The sequence below is a fragment of the Meriones unguiculatus genome, chromosome 2 (genome assembly GCF_030254825.1).
Source record: "Meriones unguiculatus strain TT.TT164.6M chromosome 2, Bangor_MerUng_6.1, whole genome shotgun sequence".
In the NCBI taxonomy this organism is placed as follows: domain Eukaryota; kingdom Metazoa; phylum Chordata; class Mammalia; order Rodentia; family Muridae; genus Meriones; species Meriones unguiculatus.
The window spans coordinates 140,866,140-140,882,460 of record NC_083350.1 but is presented as its reverse complement, the minus strand read 5'-3'; the positions used below and the strand labels follow the sequence as shown (position 1 = coordinate 140,882,460).

General features: G+C 40.5%; 1 protein-coding gene across 2 annotated transcripts in view; it reads right to left on the bottom strand.

Moving 5' to 3' along the window:
• Pik3ca (phosphatidylinositol-4,5-bisphosphate 3-kinase catalytic subunit alpha) overlaps positions 1 to 16,321 on the bottom strand; it is a 75,317-nt gene that overhangs the window by 22,461 nt on the left and 36,535 nt on the right. For both annotated transcript variants that reach the window (XR_009590054.1, XM_021649916.2), the window contains exons 2-9: positions 14,491 to 14,917; positions 13,690 to 13,899; positions 12,451 to 12,701; positions 10,539 to 10,784; positions 9,775 to 9,860; positions 2,072 to 2,177; positions 1,153 to 1,305; positions 935 to 1,069 (exon numbers count right to left, since the gene is read on the bottom strand). Coding sequence is in view for 1 of the 2 variants with exons in the window: in XM_021649916.2 (XP_021505591.1) it covers positions 935 to 1,069; positions 1,153 to 1,305; positions 2,072 to 2,177; positions 9,775 to 9,860; positions 10,539 to 10,784; positions 12,451 to 12,701; positions 13,690 to 13,899; positions 14,491 to 14,842 (1,539 nt within the window). In the remaining variant the exon portion in view is untranslated. The remainder of the gene's footprint in view (positions 1 to 934; positions 1,070 to 1,152; positions 1,306 to 2,071; positions 2,178 to 9,774; positions 9,861 to 10,538; positions 10,785 to 12,450; positions 12,702 to 13,689; positions 13,900 to 14,490; positions 14,918 to 16,321) is intronic.

Genomic DNA, 16,321 nt, shown 5'->3' with positions numbered 1-16,321 from the left:
TCCTACATATATCTACATGGCAAACCAAAGAGTTCTGTATAGTCTATGAAAAGAAATAAAACACAGTACAAGTCACAAAACCTCAACCCTTACAAAGCGGTACCACTGCTCCAAAAGAAAACGCTCTTTGTTTATTTTGTTTTGTTTTCACATTGTAGACATATAAGACAATTAGTTTAAACTGTCTGGCCAAATGTCTTTGGAAAGGAGCTCTTCTGCACTGCTGTCTCTACGCCTGGCCAGCCACATTTCACAGCCTCAGCCCAATATTAATCAGCGGGTCTTATATAACCTACAAGCAATCCACACGAAAAGCAGTCATTTAGAAAGGAGAAGAAAGACACCCGAGGGCAGGAAGAGCTCTTAGCACCCACGTTTCTGTCCTTAAGAACAAAGAGGAGTAACTGGCCCTTGATCTGAGCTAGTCTGATGCTCAGGCTGCAGCCAAGATCCGACAATGAGGTGAACATCTACGCTATTTCTCCAGACCTGCACTAATGCAGTGTGATGAAGAGCTGCACTGCGGCCTCCAAGTTCACTCGTGTTTACACTTTAGTCTCAGTTCTCAGTTACTGACTTAGAGAGGTTTTTCCTGGGCCTAATACACACTAGCTCCACCCACCTCAGTCACCTCATCATGCTATTGTCCTTCCACCTCTGTGGACCTTACCATACCATGCTGTATGATCCTGGACATCTCTTTAGTCCACAACTTCACTACAGCATCTATACCAGCGTTTTATACACGGTGGCATCCAACAGGGCTTCAAATAAAGCAAGAAGAAACAGGTACAGGTTGTGCTCTACTGGAGGCCTGCTACAGAGCTAAGTAGTATCCATGCTAGGACTACCAAGCCATGCTTGTACACAGAGAAGCACGTGATCATTTCTAGAGACTATGGCTGAGATATAAGAAGCTCAGGGTGTGCCTCACCAGTCCTGTGTGAGAGTAACTGAATCCAGCTTCTCGGGACACAGACCAATTGGCATGCTCTTCAATCACAGACATGTCTGGAAACTTAACCACACTGCTGAACCAATCAAACTCCAACTCTAAGCATGGAGTTTCCTACAAGAGAGAATAAAGGTTATTGCATATATATTATGCTTAGCTGTTATAAACAAACTAATTTCTGATAATAGAAAGCTTACTTTATTTGGATTTGACCCAGTAACACCAATGGGGTTCAGCAGATCTTCTAACCCATGTGGCACAGGCCAGAGATTCAAAGCCATTTTCCCAGATACTAGGGTGTCTGTGTAATCAAACAAGTTTATGTTTCCCCAGGCCAACGGACAGTGCTCCTTAATGAAACAAAGAAAATTTTCATGATTCTGTGAATAAATCACACATTTCCAAATACACTTTCCTCCCTAGGAGGAGAATTCAACAGTTGTATCTATAATCAGATGAATACAAAGTCTACTAAAGTCACACTGGCTTTTCAAAATTTAAGTGTTTTCTGTCCCTTGCCCACTTGAAACCTCATGTGTTTTCTCTGCCTTAAGAAGGACATATAGCTGGGCAGTGGTGGCACACACCTTTAATCCTAGCGCTTGAGAGGTAGAGGCAGGCAGATCTCTGAGTTCAAGGCCAGCCTGGCCTACAAAGCAAATCTAGGACAGCAAATCTAGGCTTCACAGAGAAACCCTGTCTGGAAAAAACAAACAAAGGACAAGCGAAGCAGTGCAGGAATGGAGTGTGAGGACCTCTGCAGTCACCTAGCATATAGTTAATGAATCACACTGACACGGACTCAGGATGTACTCATTCATCAGAAGTGGATTTCTCAAGCACTCCCAATGTACTCTTAAAGGATAAATTCACTAATATCTTCCAAGGCTTTAATCAATTTATACTTTACTTAAATAAAGAAAAAATAGCCAGCATGGTGGCACATGCCTGCCATCCATACTTAAGAAGGACAATTCTGTGTTCAAGGGAACCCAGGGTTACATACACAGCAGGACTAGTCTAAAACAAAAGAGAAAATAAAGACCTTCTCATTTTGAATGAAAGTCAGGATTTTTGGAGGCAGCACAGTTAGTTATTTAATCTGAGAGACATTACCTCCTTAGCACCCTTGCGGCCTTTAACAGAACAAATGGAAAGGCAAAGGCGAGCAGCGCGAGGAAGATCAGGAATGTATATGTCATAATTCAGCCATTCATTCCACCTGCAGAAAATTGACAAAACAAAGCTTTATGCCAAGAGTGCACATGGCTCCACAATGCATCAACTCTAAAACAAGGCAAATGACAATAAAAACGAAGTCACATTACAGAACTGTACTAAAATGGCCAAGAGTTGGGTGTGGTCACACCTTTATCCCAGCACTCAGGAGTCAAAGGCAGGCTGTGAGTCTGAATCCAGCTTGGCCTACAAAGCAAGGTCCATAGCTCTACAAAGCAGAGCTACATAGCGAGACCCTGTCTCAAAGAGCTGAAGTGGGCATGGGAGTGGTGTCTGAGTCAGTATTCCTGGTCATACAGAGTATGGAAACAACTTAAACTTCATGGATGAATGTCTAAAAGTCAAAGGACAGGTGGCAAGGAATGCCGTAACAGGAAACCTTGTGCACTAGGACTAAGTACATCATTTGTTACAATCAAACAGGAAAGCCCTGGAAAATGAACAGATGCATACCTTATGACCCAGCTCTACCATGAACAAAACACAGCAATGTGTTATCTACAGATTGCTAATTGAACTATTCACAGTATCCTCCAAATGCAAAAAACTCAAATCCAACATGAAATAAACTTGCAGAAGCCAGGATCTTGTTCCCTACACGCAGGGAAAGTTAGGAGACTGGGAATGGGCACAAGGGGCCATCTTTTCTATTTTTACTTTATAATTGTCTGTATAACATGCCTGTGCATGTGTGCGTGTGCGCACACGTGCATGTGTGCCTCTCTGTGTGTGTGTGTGTGTGTGTGAGAGAGAGAGAGAGAGAGAGAGAGTCAGTTTTGCCTTCTACTTTATGGCGGGTGTCTCCTATTTCTGCCACTGTGTTGTATACCATAAGATACTAGCTCACAATCTTCTGTCTGTACCTCCAATGTCTCCACAGAGGTGCTGGGCCTGTAGACGTGTCGTCATTGTTATTTAGGGGCAGGGGCTCATATACTCCAGGCTGGCCTGGAACTTGCTGTGTTCAATGGTAACTTTACACATTTGGTCATCCTACTTCCCCTTCCGGGGTGCTGGGATTACAGAACTGTACGACACCTGAGTTTATCAGTATGAGAGATCAAACCTTAGGGATTCAGCATTCTCAGTAAACATTCCTCTGACTAAGATATTCTGACCTCTGCATCCAGCTTTTTGTTTTATTTTTTTGAGGCAGGGTTTCTCTGTATAGCCTTGGCTGTCCTGGATTTGCTTGTCCTGGGCCAAGCTGGGCTCAAACTCACAGAGATCCACCTGCCTCTGTCTCCTGAGTGCTGGGATTACAGGGGTACAACACTGTGCCCGGCTTTTTAACTAAGTTCCAGGAATCAAAATCAGTCAAGAGCTGGAGAGATGACTTAGTGGTTAAGAACAATGGCTGCTCTTCCAAAGGACCCACGTTCACATCCAAGCACCCAAACTGCAGTCAGTTCATAACTGTCTATAATTCTAGTTTCAGGGAATACCTGGATACAGGTATACAGACATACCTGGATGCAGAAGACCAATGTGAATAAAATTAAAAAAAAACAAAAACAAAACAACAACAACAACAAAAAACTTCTCCTAAATGATGTTCTTTAAACAAAATCGGTCAGGTTATCAGGCTTTCACAGTCGGCACTTTTACTCACTGAGCCTTCCCAGGCCAGAAGCTTTTTGTGTGCTGGTACATGCTCCAACTGTGTGGTCAAACTGATGCGCTATAAACTGATGGTCACCGCACTCTGTGTGCGTGTACGCGTGCACATGCACACCCACTGTGCCCATGCCTCATGGGCACGTGGAAGCCGAAGGCTGAGGCTGGCTGTCTTCCTCATTCAGTTCCTTGCCCCCCCCTTTTCTTTATTGGAGACAGGGTCTCTCATTGACCCTGGAGCTCCCTGTTTGGCTTGACTTGCGGGGCCAATGAGACCCTAAGATCTATCTGTCTCTGCCTCTTCTAGTGCTGTGATTTTAAACACGCACTGTCTCACGCAGACTTTTATGTCGGTACTGTGGATCTGAATTCAGGTCACCATGCTTAAAAGAGCAAGCCTCTCCCTACCCTCATGAAATGTACACTTTTATGCATGTGTTATAATTCACTAAGTAAACAAAACACAATGGCATCTATTAAAAAAAATCCAAACAAGCTAGGCAGTGGTAGCGCACACCTATACTCCCAGCACTCAGGGAGGCAGAGACAGGCAGATCTCTGTGAGTTCGAGGTCTGGTCTACAAAGTGAATCCAGGACAGCCAAAGCTGTACAGAGAAATCTTGTCTCGAAAAACCAACACCCCCCCCCAAAAAAAAAAAGGCAAAAGCAAAACCAGACAAACAGGAAAGGAAACTAGCTGATGAGAATTAGAAAAAGAATGTTTTATTTACTTTTATATATAATCAGCTTCTTTCAGAATAACTCCCTTATCTAAATAAGCCAGTATGCAAGTAAAATGAAAGATATACACAGGGCTGGGAGATGGTCCTGTCAGTAAAGTACTTGTCCTGAAAGCACAGATACTTGAGTTTGACTCTTAAAACATGTGTGCAAAATGCCAGGTGTGGTGATGTGCACTTGCAATCTCAGCACCACGGAGGCAAGGACAGGTGGATCCCTGGGCCTTGCTGGTCAGCCCACTAACCTTCTTGGGAAGTTATAGGTCAAGGAATGTATCTAGGAAATGGTAGAGGGCCTCTAGAGAATGAAACACAGGGTTGTAGTCTTTGCCTCCATAAGCCAGTGTGTGAGCAATCCCTACCCCCCAAAGATAAAGTACTTTAAATTTTATCTTTGGGAACACAGTCTTACTCTAGCCCAGGCTGGACTGGAACTTACAGCAGTCTTCCTGTCTCAGCCTCCTGAATGTAGTGATTATAAGCACAAATCAACACACCTGACTTAGTGTTTCAGTTCTAAAATAATTACTCACAAGAGGAAACATACTCACTTTCAAAATGAGAGAACTAAAACCTACTACAAAAGTTACAAGCTAAAAAGTACTCAAAATTGTAAGATAATTCCTCTCCATTTACTGAGTGTTACATATGGAATTATATTTGGTCAGCATATAAATAAAAAGTTCTGCACAATAAGTAGCTTTCTAAAGCAAAATCACATAAAACACTGTGTACTCTGAGCATGGTGGCCCACACTGTGATCCCTGCACTCGGGAGGTAGGAGGTGGCAGGGAAGACAGATCTCTGTGGGAGGTTCAGGCTAGCCAGGGCTGTCTCAACAAAACAAACAATTAAAAACACTGTTGATGGCCCATGAGATATTGAGACTTATTACCAAGTCTGACAATCTTAGTTTGATTCCCAGGACCAGCATACTGAAAGCGGAGAGCAGCCCCATAAAGTTCTGCTGACTGAGCCGTATGTTGTGGCACTTGAATGGTATTTACCCATACCTCCTGCATAAACACAAATAAATATACCTTTTTGTTTACAGATTTATCTACTTATTTATTTTGTTCTTCTGAGACATGGCCTCACAATGTAGGTGTGTGCTATGTAGACCAGGCTGTCCTTGAACTCATAGAGATCTACCTGCTTCTGCCTCCCAAGTGCTGGGATTTAAAAATGTCTGCTACCAAGCCTGACTAAAGATTTATTTTAACGTGTGCACGTGCATGTGCGCGCGTGCGCGTAGCGCATGCACACCTGAGTGTAGGTGAGTTAAGGGCAGTTGTAAGCCCCCCAATATGTTTGCATGAAACCAAACTCTCTGCAACAGTCGTTAAAGGCTCTTAACCACTGACCACCCCCACCCAGACCCCACATAAATAAGTATAACAAATACTTTTAAATAAAGACTACCCCTTCTAAAAGACAAACAAACAAACACCCCACAAAATACTCTAACAACTCTGGGTGTAGATAGCATCCAGATCCAGGAGTCAGACTGCCTGACGGAGAGCCCATGTGACCTGTGCTGGTTTGGCTCTTGTTCCAAATGGGACTTACTCCTACCCTGGAAGGTGAACTGATATAACCTAAGGGATGGGCTACAACAGCACCACTACTTCTTCATAAATCTGGCCTATTCTTGGGTTAGAAATAAAGTCAGTCAATCTACAGGGTTTCACGACAAAGCACTTGCCTGAAACTTAATATATAGTTCACTGAGACTGGCCTTAAACTCATGGTCCTCCCCTCCAACTGCAGCTTCTTGAGTACTTGGATTAAGTTGTATTCTACCACACTGGGCTTCAAGAATCCTATTTTTAATCAACCAATTTAAGGCACAATTTTTACCAATAAAGTATATTACTTTATTCTGGTATACTTGCAAATCTGAACAAAGATTACAGAAATGTCAACCATTTACATAAAGATGACCTACATTTAAAATGGGAGAAATTGTCAACAATTATAAAGGCAAAAGAAAGAAAACACTAGTGAAGAAATGCTGAAAGAATACAGACTGTAGTAAGCCACAGCAATTCAGGAGAAAATGAAGACACTTGACTTATATTCACCTAAGACTTATTAGTTTGAAATTTCTCAAACCGTACATAAACGAATGGGAAGTACTCTTCCCATTCTCTCAGAGAATTTTGTCCTCTAGGTCTACTGGAACTAGTACATTCCTTTCTCTAATGTCCATTACAACACATACCAAGTTAAATGTCCATTACAACACATACCAAGTTATCCATCCATCCATCCATCTATGTTTTTGTTTTTTTGAGACAGGGTTTCTCTGTATAAAAGAGCCTTCCTTGGCTGTCCTGGACTTGCCCTGCAGATCAGGCTGCCCCTGGACTCACAGAGATCCACTGTCTCTGCCTCCGTGAGTGTTGGGATTGTAGGCACGCGCCACCAGGTCTGGCTTCAAGTTTATTTTTCAAAGACTTATTTATTTATGTATGTGCATATGCTTATGTGAGCATTATTTGCATATGCATGTATGAATGCATGTGGAGGCCAAAAGTGGGTGTCGTTCTCTATCAATTTCTGCCCGCTCCTTTGAAGCAGTCTCTTCCTGAACCTAGAGGTTTTGTTTACTCAGGTAGGCTGGCAGCTAGGAAGCTTCCGCAATCCTCTGTGTTCCCCTCCCTTGGAAGCAGAATTACAGATATGCATGGGATGCCCAGCTTGCTATTCAAGTGTTGAGATCTGAATTCCTGACCTCATGATAGTACAGCAAGTTCTTAACCGGGCTAGAGAGATGGCTCAGCAGTTAAGATCACCGCTGCTATAGGAGAGGACCCAGGTTTAATTACCAGCATCCACATGGCAGCTCACAACTCTGTTTCCTGGGGAATCTGATGCCCTTTTCCGGCTCTGTTGACACTTGGCATGCATATATACACATATAAATAAACACCTATACACATAACTTCTTTTAAAGAACTTAATCAGTGAGATGTCTCTCTAGTCTCCCCTCATGTTATTTTCAAAATATTTAAATATAGTTCAAATTTGCTATTTTTGAGAAATGACTAATATATGCAGTAGAATCATAAAATACCAAATTCACCTGGTAACTAAGAATAACAAATATGGAACCAACAATCAGCAAAAGTCTTCTTTCTTGCCTTTTGAATATCTTATTATATTTATTGTATGTGTGTGTGCACATGTGCATGATGCAAGTCCAAGATCACACAGCACGGTATGATAAGGGCCATGGAGGTGGGCCAGGGACTCATCAGGCTGTTGGGCTTGATGGCAAACACCCTTACCTGCTGAGACACCCAGCCCACCTTTCAGGAGTTTTCAAAGTCTGGTGCGTGGTGGTGAATGCCTTTAATCCCAGCACTAGGAGGCAGAGGCCTCTGTACATTCAAGGTCAGTAAAGGCTACTCAGAGAGACCTCAAAAATGAAATAATTAATTTTTAAAAATAGGGCTGGGGAGCTATTAGCTCAGCTGTTAAGAGCAATTGTTGCTCTTCCCCAGGACTCAGTTCCCAGCAACCACAAGGCAGCGATGTACAACCACCTTTAACTCCAGTCCCAGCAGAACAGAGTCCCACCTCTGACCTCCAAGGGCACTGCACATGCGTACGGTCAGGCAAACACACAAAAAAATTTAAATACATAAAATCTCAACATTTTCCACGTCTACTCTCTTATCTTTTAATAATTTCATATTTATGATTTTTATTTTTATAAATGCAGAATTAAAGAATTCGCTAACATTTTCATGTTACTACCACAGGAATTTAGCCTCTACTTAAAAAGAGAATTCTTTTTTAAAAACATATATTTTAATTATTTTATTATTTTAATTTTTATGACGTAATAAAATTATTTCATAAATCATTATAATGGTATATAATTATATAAACATTATATCTACATATACATATATGCATGTGAGTGTAGGTGCCTACAGTGGCCCCTGAAACTGGAGTTCTAGGTGATTATTAACCGCCCAATGTGAATGCTAGAAACTGAATTTGGAACCTCAGGAAGAGTAGTACTGCTGAGCCCTCTCTCCAGTCCTAACCAGAAATTTGTGAGGTAAAGATTAAACACAAGAATTTTATAACTTGTTTGTTCAGTTATAAAACAGTTATAACTTGTTTGTTCATGTAGCCCAGGCTGGCTTTGAGGTACTCTGGAGGTGGAGATGAAGCAGAACTCCTGATCCGACTTCCCCCAGCTCAAAAAAGGGGGAAAAAACTGCATGCACCCTTAACCACAATTGGCTTAATAAATTATTACTTTAATTTTCTAAAATGTCAACATTGTAGCCAACTACCATGAAATCTTCCTTCTCACTTTTTAAAAGTCTTACTCTTGGTTCTGAAACAATGAGGACAGATTGTTTTGGGGCCTCTGCTTAGGGCTCCTGGAATTCTTTGGATTGATGGGTTTACAGATTTTTACCAATTTAGAGAAAGACTGTCCACAATTTCCTCAAAAATAGCGTTTTCTTGTTTGTTTGTTTTAAATGTCCTACAATCAGCCCACCTACTTCTCTAGCAAACAAGAAGTCTGAGTATGTTAACAAATATCTGTTGTCATGTGTACCATCTAACCTCAATGATGCACTGACCTAGTGGCTCAGTTAAGGTGACACCTGCCTCCCCTCACCCTGCCAGACAAATGACCATCACCCTGAACTTGTCCTAGGCTCTATGAGAGACATCAACTCTGGAAATATAATGAAGAAACTGTCAGAACTCAGTATAATTTCCTTGTAAGATTCCTTCTGAGGTCTCACTGCAGCTCTACTGCATTCTGTAAAGTCCACCCTCAATCAAGCAGGTGAGTCTCACCCTCAAATATCTCTCACAAAAAAGACAGGAAGCTCTGAACACCTTCTACTTCCTCAGCATATCTAAGAAGGAATCGAAGGGTGCCGGCAACCTGCTTTTCCACAGTAAACTGTCTTTTCTCAAAGACCCTTTTAACTAAATTCCTCTGTGTCTGTTCTTGGAAGTCATTTGAAGGAGTTTAGGTTTTAAATCACTCATCAAAAACAAGACTTTGACCCTGTTCTGTTCAATCCTTCAAAGAATGCCAAAAGTGAAGCACAAAAACCTTAAGAATAAAATCTGAGAGAACAGTCCCAGAAACTCCTTCTGTTCTGTATGTAAATAACAGAAATGCAGACAACCTGTATAAAAGTAATGACTTGAAACATGTCCAAGCACTCTCTCACCTAGGATTGGAGCAAGGTACTCTTTGAGTGTTCACATTGTCACATAAGGGTTCTCCTCCATGGTAGATACCTGTTCGAACATAGATCTAAAAGAAAGAAAGGAAAATGTATGCTCCAGCACATGTATATACATATACATATGTATACTATGTATACACTTACACATATACTTACCTATATAGGCATATGACTGCTCAACAGAACCGAGCATTACAAAATATTCTAACTGATATAAATCATGGCATGTTTTATTCATACGGTTTCTTTGTATAGATGTACAATTCCTGTTGCCTTCATCCACTAATGATGGGGTCTCTGACCACTAGCAAGTTAACGCAGCCACAAGCCTGCGGCACTATGCATGAAATACAGAGGCCTTCACTTTCCCAAGATACACTGGGGACAGGTATTACTTCAAATCTCTGAAGCTAGAGGAACAGTTCACCAACACATTAATAGGACAACACTCTTACATAAAGGGATTAAAGAATAAAGAAAGATCCACTTTAGGCCCAATCACTGTTTTTAACTAAACATACTCTGTAAAACTTTTGAATTTATGAGTGTTAGAATTATAGACAGAACTATAGCTATGTGAAAGCTGAGGTGTAACTCAAACAGAATTCACGACTTGTTTATATTTTCTGGGATTTGTGCTTTTCTAGTCATCTGAAAAACTACCACAGGTCAACAGATTATATTGTACTCAAAAAAGGCTAATAAAAAATGACTTACATAGAGTAAGCATCAGCATTTGACCTTACCTTATCAATGTCTCGAATATTTACATTTACATAGGTTGCACAAAGAATTTTGATTCTGAGCGCACTATTTATAACCCAGAGAGACTTCGTAGAGGTCTCTCCATTCATATAGGGTGTAGCTGTGGAGATGCGCCTGGAATACGATGGCATCGTGAAGCTATCCATCGGCAGCTGAGAATACAGGCTTTCCTTGGCCATCAACATCAAGTTGGGCATTCTCCCCAGCATTATACAGCTTCTTATGTACTGTAAGAGATCACAGATGGAGGGAAGAAGCCATTTCCCATAAGGTTTTCATTCCAAAGATAACATGTAGGAATATTATGAGCATTTACACACTGATTTACAAGTGTGATTTTTAAAATTAAACAGACTACCTTTGTTAGCAGCTGTTTATTTATAATACAGTTAGAATCTCTGAATACATTGATAGAAAATAAAAAATTACAGTCAACTTTGCCACTATCATTTTACCCTTAATCACAAAACACTAAAAAAGTTCAGAAGCAATCACTGTAAGAGTACAGCAACTTCTTTTTGGTAAGCCTGACAGTCCATGTCATACCTCATAATGAAGCCTTTCTCAGGGACAAAACTCACCCTACGCCCTCCAGGCAATTTCTGAGAAACATTTATTTACTGAAACAATAAAGCCCCATAAAATAAGATGTTATGGTCACCTATACTGGCAATCCTACAACGTAGAAGATGAGGGTTCAAGGTCATTCTTAGCCACATGGCTAGTTGACCATATCGCAAATAAACAAAATCCCAAACAATAACAATAATAAGTAAACAAGACACAAAATAATGGAGATATTAAAAATTGTTAAAATGGACAGATCTGAATTTTGAAACTGCGAGATGTGTACACACAGAGTTCAAAGTCAGGCCTCTTCCTCAATCACTGTCCACTTTATTGCAAGTGAATAATTTCCTGTACATGGAGTTCACCAAGGCCCAGGCTGGCTGGCCAGTGAACTTTGGGGAGCCTCCTGGCTCTGCCTTCTTAGTGCTGGGAAGTCAGGCATAGGCTGCCAAGCTGGGCTTTTATTAAGTGCTAGGGGTCTAAGCACAGGGCCCCCTGACACATGTACGCCAAAGCACTTTACCAAATTGTCTGTCTCCCAGGCCCAAGAGAGAGATTTTTAAAAATTGTATTTATGTACTTGTATACATATGTACTTATGTACCTGTCTCAGAGCATGCATAAAGCTCAGAGCAAGTTGCCTCTCTCTTTCCATTGTATGGGTGCCTGGGATTAAACTCAGGTCTTTAAGCTTGGTAGCAAATGCCTTTATGCACTGAGCTATCTTACTGACCCCCAGAATACAGATTTTCAGTCTATGCTCTTCTCTGCACTTCATAACTCCCTACTTTCCCACTTACCAACAACTGAAAGCCAGTGTCTATAATATTTAACAGGTGTGTGCATGCTACCATTGCTTCTCACAGGAATTTACTCAGTGAACACAGAGAGGAGGAGGTGAGTAGTAATCTTAATAAACTAAGATTCTATTTTAATATTGTTCCCACATCACTGCTGGGGAGCAGGTAAGTCATGATATATTCCCTGCTATATCTTCAGACTTGTCAAATAATTATATTATTTAAACATAAACTTAAATAGAAGGGGAGCTGCTTGAAAACAAAGGGATCAGTGGGAGCAGGAAAATTCATTCATCTCAATGGAAGTGAATATGATCAAAAGACATTATATGTATGTTATAAATGACCACTGGAGGATATAGCTCAGGAGTAGACTTGGCTGACATTCAGTATTAATATTAAACAAAATTCAAATATGCTAATAAAATAAACTTACAAATGCTGTTTCCTAATATTATCCATTAATCATCAAAAATCTGTGCTAATAACATATGCAGCCTTGGTGTGGGTACACATTACTCACCTTGTACTGACTCAGAGGATATTTTTCTAGGAAGTACTCGTCACAGCCACACACTTTTAGAATATACTTGCCCTGGTACTCTAAGACACAGAGTTTCAGCTGCTCAGAAGACAGCAGCATGCTCCGAGTCTTCTTCCTGATGGCTTCAGCAATGACTTGCTCTGGCACACAGTCATGGTTGATCTTCAGAGTGTACTTTTGCTTGTCATTGTTTGGAGAGACTATTACCCAAATCACCACTATGATTTGTCCTGGAATAAGAAAACACTGTCAGATGCATCACTGTGTCTATTTCATTTCTCTGAAGACAAGTTTCAAAAAGTTTTCACTCTCTGCGTCTCTAACCACAAAAAAGATGTCTAGTTAACCTGACTAAACAGAGGTAAAGATCTGGCAGAAACTGGCAATGTTCACATCTGACACTTTCATCTGGCTCCTTTTCATTGGGCTAGTGGATCACAAGGACCCAAGGCTGAGCTCACCTGTCCTTTAAACTGCAAGCTACACTTCTAAAGAGTGACTCGAGAGGGTTTCAAAGGTCTAGTAGTTCCTAAGTGTGGAACTACTTAAAGGAAAGAGAGCACCTTCCTTAGAATGAGGCAAAGATGAGGAAGAATCAGAGGATAAGCAGGGAAAGGGAAAACAAATTTTTAATTTTTGTCCTATTAAGATCAATTAATCAGTGTGTTGACACTGAGAGTCTGCCAGATGCGAACATCGCCTGTTCCCACCAGATCCTCACCTCTAGTTTAGTTAGTTTAACCAGATGTCATTTATGGCTATGGTTAAGGAAAGAGTGAAAATTCTTGAAACTTGTCTTTAGAAAAGTGACAGACACATTGATGCACTTAACAGTGTTTTAATAGTCCTTTAAAATGTTTGTATTTGTGTTTATTGTTATGAACGCCTTTCTTTTTTTTTGGTAGTGCTGGAGATCAAACCCACAGCTTTGTACATGTAAGGCAAGCACTCTAGACAATATCTCCTTTTGTTTTAATTTGAGAGAGAGAGGAACAGCTCTAATTCTGTTAGCAGTCTATGACACAGTGAACTCTAAACTCAATTCTTCAGCTTTAGGGAGAGGAGATGCATGCTTTCTATCCACACGCTTTCACTCAGCACTCAATTCCCATGCTGTAGCAGTCCTTGCCTTCACACTCATCAGCCGGCCAGAAAAAAAAATGATGTGCAGAAAACATCGGCAGGTGACAGACACCACCACAGCAGCTGGCTCCTTACCTTTATCTAACTTGTTGTAGATGTGCTTTGGCAGTTCTGGGGAAGACTCGACGTTTGGAGGGTAGACATACATTGCTCTGCTGTGAGGCGAGTTGAGGTCCCGCAGGTCCACGGCTTCTTTGCAAACATTCAGAATGTTCCTTCGGAAGTCCTGGACTTCTGGATCTTTAACCATATCAAATTCACACACTGGCATGCCAATAACAAAACCTAAAAAAATAAGAAGTTTATGAAGAATGCAAGGCAGATATGGTTTTTACAGAGAACTATACACATTTGGAAAAGCAGAAGAGCCAAGACATTTCTATGAATTAAAAAAAAAAAAATCTTTGATGAATCAATTTCTAAGAGTTCACCCAAGCTGGGTGTGATGGTGTAATTCCAGCAGAGGCAGGAGGATCTGGTCTACAAAGCGAATTCCAGGACAGCCAGGGCTAAACAGAGAAACTCTATCTTGAAAAACAAAATAGAACAAAAATTGATGAAGCTTCAAGCATTTTAAATATATTATATGCATCATCCCCACATCAACTTTTTTAGAGTAATAAAACTTGGCTATACCAAATCTAAGTCCTCCTACTAATTGTATTTCTTAAGGAAAACCCTATAGTTTTATAAAAGTACTACAAAGTTCTAGAGCTCAGAAGAAAATTAAAAAAAAAAAAACTTTTAGATTTTTTTCAAAGAAAACTACTTAAAGATTACAAAGATATTAATTCCAACAAAGTATCTTAATAATGAAACAAAGAGTAGACATCATAGTTATTTGCAGCTTAGTAAAGAGAAAGTCAATTATCATACCAATTTCTCGATTGAGGATCTTTTCTTCACGGTTGCCTACTGGTTCAATTACTTTTAAAAAGGGTTGAAAAAGCCGAAGGTCACAAAGCCGTCTTGTTTCATCAAAAAATTCTTCCCTTTCTGCTTCTTGGGTAACACTTACGAAAATGTAAGAAGATTCATCTTGCAGAAGCTGATGGAGTGGGTATTTCCTGGCTTCTTTAAACAATTCATGTTTGATGGTGATTAGTGTAGCCTCACGGAGGCATTCTAAAGTCACTATCATTCCATTAGGGAGTAAACATTCCACTAGGATTCTTGGGGGCATCAAGTGGATACCCCACAGTTCACCTGAAGATGGTCGTGGAGGCATTTTCTGATCCTCTGCAAACTTTACATAGAAAACCACTTTATGAAATCAGAAATATGGCTGTCCCCAAACAGTGCCCTAAACAAGAGAAGAAAACCACATGTTAGAGAGAAGCAATTCCTGATCACACACTGACAGTGATGAAAGGACCACAAAGGGTAAATGCTCACTTCCTATTTTCTGAATGATCAGAGCAATAGTAACTTAAGTGTTTTAATTTAGACTAGGCTATATAGAATTTATTACAGAGGATACTAGAAACACAACATGCATTTAATTAGATTTAATGAAAATTTAAAGATATTGAATAAATTTCCTAAGCTGGGTCTCATAAATACAAAGGCAATGAAAAAACTGAAAAAAATAAGCTGTAATTCAACCAAAAATTCCCATTCACCAGGCTTGGTGGTGTTAGCCTGCAATCTCAGCTCCTTTGGCTGAGGCAGGAGGATTGCAGGTTCAAGGCTTGCCTGGAAATGTTAGCAAGACTGTCTCAAGAACAGGCAACAGCAACAGGGCAACACCAACAGATTAGGGACACGGTGGAGTAGCAGAGTACTTGCCAGGCATATACAAAGACTGGGTTCTGTCACTTTTATTATTCTCCATCATTTTATGATGCACCAGACATGGCAGATCTCTCAGGTACAGGTCATTACTAATTTTAAGTGTAAACACAGCTCAGAAAAATCCAAATATTCTTCCCTCTTTATTTTTCCCCCAGCATATACAATAATGTAAAAGTCAATGGTGTAGTCTTTCCATCTTGACCTTTGTAATTTCCCTTAAATATTATTTATTATCTTAAATTATGTATCTGTGTCATGTGTGCATGTGAGTCTAGGTGCTCATAGAGGACAGAGGTGACTTATCTCCCTTAAGCTGGAGTTACAGGTACCCAAGTAGTTGTGAGCCACCTCACACCTAGAAATCAAATTCTGGTCCACTGGAAGGGCTGTATGTGTCCTTAGCTGAAAAGCCTTTTCTCCAGGCCCTCTGTAATTTCCTTTTGCTTGGTGGTGGAATGGTTTCTGTCTGATATTTTTAGGCCACTCTGGGGTTTTGTTGCTGTGAGAAAAGGCCTAAGATAGTCCAAGCTGGTCTTGAATTCTCAATATATCGAGACTAGCCTTCCCTGATGTTCTGATGCTTCTACTTCACCTTCCTGAAGGCTGGGGCTATGGCTGTGACACAGTGTCTGCCCTCTACTCTGGTTTTAAAGGATATCTTATTTCTGCGTGTGTGTATGTACCTGCAGAGGCCAGAAGAAAGGGTCAAATTCACATAGGTATAGCTGAAGTTATAGATGGTCATGAACTGCCTGATGTGGGTGCTAGGAAGTGAAGTCTGGTTCTCTGTAAGAGCAAGTATTTTTAACCAAAAAGCCACCTCTCTGGCTCTCTTCTTTCTTTTCTTTTTCTTTCTCTCTTTCTTTCTTTTTTTTGGTTTGATTTGATTTTGGTTTTTCAGGACAAGGTTTCT